At 49.4% G+C, this 5,000-nt stretch overlaps 1 protein-coding gene across 2 annotated transcripts in view; it reads left to right on the top strand.

Moving 5' to 3' along the window:
* Window positions 1-5,000, top strand: part of Tmtc2 (Transmembrane O-mannosyltransferase targeting cadherins 2) — a 192,216-nt gene that overhangs the window by 148,675 nt on the left and 38,541 nt on the right. For both annotated transcript variants that reach the window (XM_086547468.1, XM_086547467.1), the window contains exon 4: window positions 844-1,546. In XM_086547468.1, coding sequence (XP_086403594.1) covers window positions 844-1,546 — 703 coding nt within the window. The remainder of the gene's footprint in view (window positions 1-843; window positions 1,547-5,000) is intronic.

Below are 5,000 nucleotides of genomic sequence, written 5' to 3'. Positions count from 1 at the left end.
CTCGGAAATCTTTCACTACAAATGTTCCGGCGACGGAGGAGAGGCGTGTGGGAGGGGGGGAGGGGGGGAGGGGGGGAAAGAGAGGTCGCTGAAGGAAAAGAATAAAATGTTCCCTCACGACTGAGAGCATATTTTTATGAGTCTTCGTTGGAACCATTTTTTCCAGCGGGTTAGTGCCGGTATAATGATCAACATTTGCATATAGTAAAAACAGAATCTAAAAAGAAGCTTCGAGGTTGTTTCAGTCGTGTTCTCGTTGACATTTATCAATAATCAGTATTATGAGTATAAGAAGTACCACAGAGACACTAGTACACTTTCCTGTGATCCGGTTGGGAACGTAAGGAAAACATCGTTTTTCATTTAATATATAACATATTTAACATATACAAAAAAAAATATATAATTGATTTGTTACTTCTGTTCTCAACAATTGCAATTGCAATTTTGTTATGCTTGTTGTTCGCTTCGAGAAGAGTGGTATTACCTTAAGCGAAAAGACCCATTTCAAGAGCAAATAATGATATTATTATCAGGACAAACGTGAAATTGTATTCTACAGGCAAGCGACATTTTCGGTATATAGCATTGTTTTTACAAACATAAGATGTGACCTGTTATGACCTGTCAGTGCCCTTGGGTCTTCCAGGTCTTTCTTGATAATAATGGTGTGATTAGTATCTGATGAGAACGTTATGACAGTGATAAGGGAAACATTTCAGATAAGATTTATGGCAAGAAGAGTCCTAATGGACAACAATGGCACAAATATGAATGTGTTTGTTATGGTAATTGTCACTATTATGGCATGGTTGTTAATGGCTCTCCGTTTTCTCTTCGCAGCGTCGGCATCGTGGGGTAGCGGAAGGGTTGGCAGCCCTGGGCGCGGCCCTGGTGGTCCTCCTGTCCTGCCGCCTGGCCATCATGGGCTCGCAGCCTCCGGAGTTCTCCCCTGCAGACAACCCTGCGGCGGACTGCGACTCCCCAGCGGTGCGCTCCCTCACCTTCTTCTTCCTGCCGGCGTTCAACGCCTGGCTGCTGCTGTGTCCCTACACGCTCTCCTTCGACTGGTCCATGGAGGCCATCCCCCTCATCACCTCCATCGCGGACCCCAGGAACCTGGCCTCCTTCACGCTCTACGCCGTGCTGGCGCTGCTGGCCATGACGGTGCTGCTCTCGCTGCGGCGGCGGCGCCCCGGGGAGGACGCGGCAGGCGGCGATACCACGACGTCGGGAGACGTGACCGTGATGGGCCTGGCGCTCATGCTGTTGCCCTTCCTGCCCGCCACCAACCTCTTCTTCTACGTGGGCTTCGTCGTGGCTGAGCGCATCCTCTACATCCCGTCCATGGGCGCGTGTCTCCTGGTTGGCTGGGGCGCCCACCTGCTGCACGCGCGCGCCCGCACTGCCCGCGCACGCCGCTTACTGCACGGGGCATTAATTATCCTCTTTCTGCTCTTCTCCGCCCGCACGTGGAGTCGCAACCGTGACTGGGCCACGGAGGAGAACCTCTACCGCTCAGGCATCGCGATCAATCCGCCCAAGGGTAAGTACGTGGCATTGATACAAATAAGCGTATACACCCCACAACAATCGGCTTTAAAGCACTATCACTCACCATAAATACTTACATATACTCGCACCATATTGCCATCACTGACAAGACACACCAAACCAAACTTGCTCAGTGGAAGACCTTTCTGCTTTTACGAACACGCGAACATTCTCAACCGAAAATCATCCAAGAGACCTTCCAATCTCCGCCCCCCCCCATCCCCTTCCTCACACACACCCCACCACCCACAACTTCCCCTCCTCATCCTTTCCCTTCCCCAACGGACGCCCGAGCCCCACTCGTCCTTCAGGAAGCTGTTGACGGGGATCTATCTGGCCCATTACACGGGCTCCCCGACCCGGCACTTACGGGGATGGCCATGATTTCCATCGGCTCGGGTGAGGCCGGATCGGCGCCGTGTGATTCGGGGATTTGCGATCCGCGTTGCGGCTTTGCTTGTTTCTCCGTCGTGGCTTTTTGCCTTGTGCTTGACTTGGTTGCCTGTGTGTGTGTGTGTGTGTGTGTGTGTGTGTGTGTGTGTGTGTGTGTGTGTGTGTGTGTGTGTGTGTGTGTGTGTGTGTGTGTGTGTGTGTGTGTGTGTGTGTGTGCGTGTGTGTGTGTGTGTGTGTGTGTGTGTGTGTGTGTGTGTGTGTGTGTGTTTTATCTATTTGGGGGAGCTTGTATGCGATCGTTCTATCAAGTGGAAACCATCTGTTGAAAGAGGCGTATTTTTTGTTATCGTGTTTTAGTCTCTCGTGCGTTCTAGAAATCTATTTACAATGCAATTAGCATTATCGTACGGCAATTCCGTTATTAAAAATTAAAAAGTTCCAAGCCTCCAATCCTTTTTTTTTCTCTTTTTTTTTTTTTTTTTTGGGGGGGGCTTCATAGAAAATAATATTGCCGACTTCTACTCGACCGTTCCCTGTGCTTCCAGCTTTGGAGTAGTCGTGTTAAGATAAAGAAAGACGATCACAACAGTCTTTCCTCCTTCGAATGGCACCCTACCTGTTTCTGTGGCCTCCTTTTTTTGCCAAGCGACCGTAGTAGAACTGACGACCATATGAGTTCTTCGCCCTTGCAGTTCCGTGGAAACAGCTGACGAGTGAGCCGGCACTCGAGAACGGATCAGCTGGGTCCCTAAGCATGGCGAGACGCAAGGGATCCAGGGTCGCTTTGCTTGGTCTAGTCATGGCGTTGCCGCAACTTTTCTCAAGTGACTTATCTGCTGAATTTCGCCTGCTCATTTTGCGTTTTGAAGTGAAGGTAAAAAATGTATCATTGCTCTGGTTAGCATGCAAACTCGTCTCAACAACTTGCACCGTTTTGAATAACTCGCGAAGAAGGTAGCTTGTTTTATCGTCCCTAGTAATTTCGCGAGTGGAAGCCGCGGTCAAGGCCACGACACGGGACGAGTTCCTCGCCGTACGACCACAACAGCAGCGAGAAATGGACGAAATGAAACTCAAACGAGTCCGCTAGCATTGACACAGCAATTATGCCATTAGGGACTCTTTGCATAATATGATTAAACTTACAACAATTTGTGGCAAGCCTAAGGCCCATCTTTTGAAAAGCGGCTTCGGACCTTCTCTCCTGTAGCATGTTTTTTACCTGAAGGATCCTATAATATGTATAAATACTTGAGCCCACGCCGGTGAAATCGCAACATATCAGAGAATAAGCACTCAGCCTCGGGAGGAATTCCTTCGTAATGTGATTCGAGCATCATCTTTTTCCTTCCTCCCCGATCCCCTTATCGGCGAGGGTCTCGATCGAAAAGGTGTCCCACTTTGCCCGCAGTGTGTGATCTCTTTTAAATTACAGATTTTATGCGGTGGTAGCAACAAGCGACGACCTCTGCGTTGCCGTTTTTGTTTTTGTTTTTTTCTTTCCTTATTTATTATTCCGAACTACCGCTCCGTGTTGTAAGACGTCGTGGAGTCGGAAACAATTACCACGCTATCACTACCGACTCTCCCTAAAATCAGTAATAACATCAATAAGAAAACGGCTGTGCAACCCAAAAATGCCGCCAAAACAATCAGCCGAAACAGACAAGTTCGGATAACTACCTCGGAAACTGTCCGTCCTGATCTCCCGAACATGTCTCCGGGCGAGGTGCACCACCATCATCTTCCCAACTACTAGCATGACTTACTCCAGCGGCAGCAGCAGGAGCAGCATCGCCATCCTCTCCTCAACCACCAACTCCAATCCCTCCTCTAATTCTACTCCCTCCGTCTCCCAGCGCATTCTGTCTCTTCTCTCGACGCATGTAGGCCTCGATGCCACTGCCTCTCACTCGAAGTTCTTGTCCCCCTTGTCTTCGTATCATTCGTCTTCGTATTCCTTCCCATCCTTATCTTCATTAACACCACGAACACCATCCTCACCATCACTACCTCTGCCAGTTCCCCATCATCATCAGCATTTTTCTCTTTTTATTCGTCTGCGGCACGTCTCCGCAGTGCGACGCCGTCCCTTGAGCGCCGGCGTCCCGAAGCTGCGCCGAATCTGTCTGAAAGTAGAGGCTCGTAAATTTCGCGTCGGAGGTACGGACGGCGAGGAGTTAACTACCGGTTGAGTGCTGGGCCGGTTCGGCGTGGCAACCTGTCGGAAATTACACGTTTATGAACTCTTGAAATTCAGAGAACAAGAGGCGTTACTTCTCTGATTTGAATAGCGATGGCAACAGTCACGCATAGGGACAAATGTATGCAAAATACTCGTCCACACTCGGGGCTGTGGAACCTCCGCGACAACCTCTGCTCGCCGCCTTAACCTCCCTGACCTGTCGTCCACCACAACCTTTCTGTTCCTGCCACCATCATAACCTTCTTAACCTCGACAACCTCTAACTTATGTTGCAACCTCTCTGACCCAGCCGTCACCCCGGTCTCCCCGTCCTGGTATATCCCGTGCATGATTCTTGTGCTGTAGTGGCGGCGCTCCCCTCAGGCGCCGTCCATCCCACGAACTGCGACTCTATGACTACTTTATTACATATACAATGCTTTCTTCTCCCTCATAGAGCACCTCCACCCTGTTCAGCATCTCGTTTTTTTTTTTTCTTTCTTTCCTTTTTTCATTCAGAAGCATACAAACATCACCGGCCAGTGCAGTGAGTGTGCAACATCGCAGATTTATGTTCCTGCGCGATAAAGTTCAATCAGAATTTTTCTTAATCAAGAGTTTATTTGCGTTCTCCTTTTTGCGGTTAGCTACCCAAGTTACGAGGGCGCGTGGAAGCCAGTCTCCAACAGCTAATGAAGTTGAGTCGGGAAGAATGCAGTGGGCATTAAAGTGCATTTAGCTGCCAGTCGGAGGCCCAGATTCAACCAGCTCTAAAAACATGAGAATACATTTGAAAGCATATATGTCTGACCAATACGAGCGGTGGGCATTCCCTTTGACAGTCTAATGGCTACATGTAACCCTCTAG

Source organism: Penaeus japonicus, unplaced genomic scaffold, assembly GCF_977035675.1.
Source record: "Penaeus japonicus unplaced genomic scaffold, GWHDUDI00000001_assembly GWHDUDI00000019, whole genome shotgun sequence".
NCBI classification, from domain to species: Eukaryota; Metazoa; Arthropoda; class Malacostraca; order Decapoda; family Penaeidae; genus Penaeus; species Penaeus japonicus.
The sequence above is the reverse complement of the archived record's forward strand: the minus strand, read 5'-3'. Positions and strand labels throughout refer to the sequence as shown.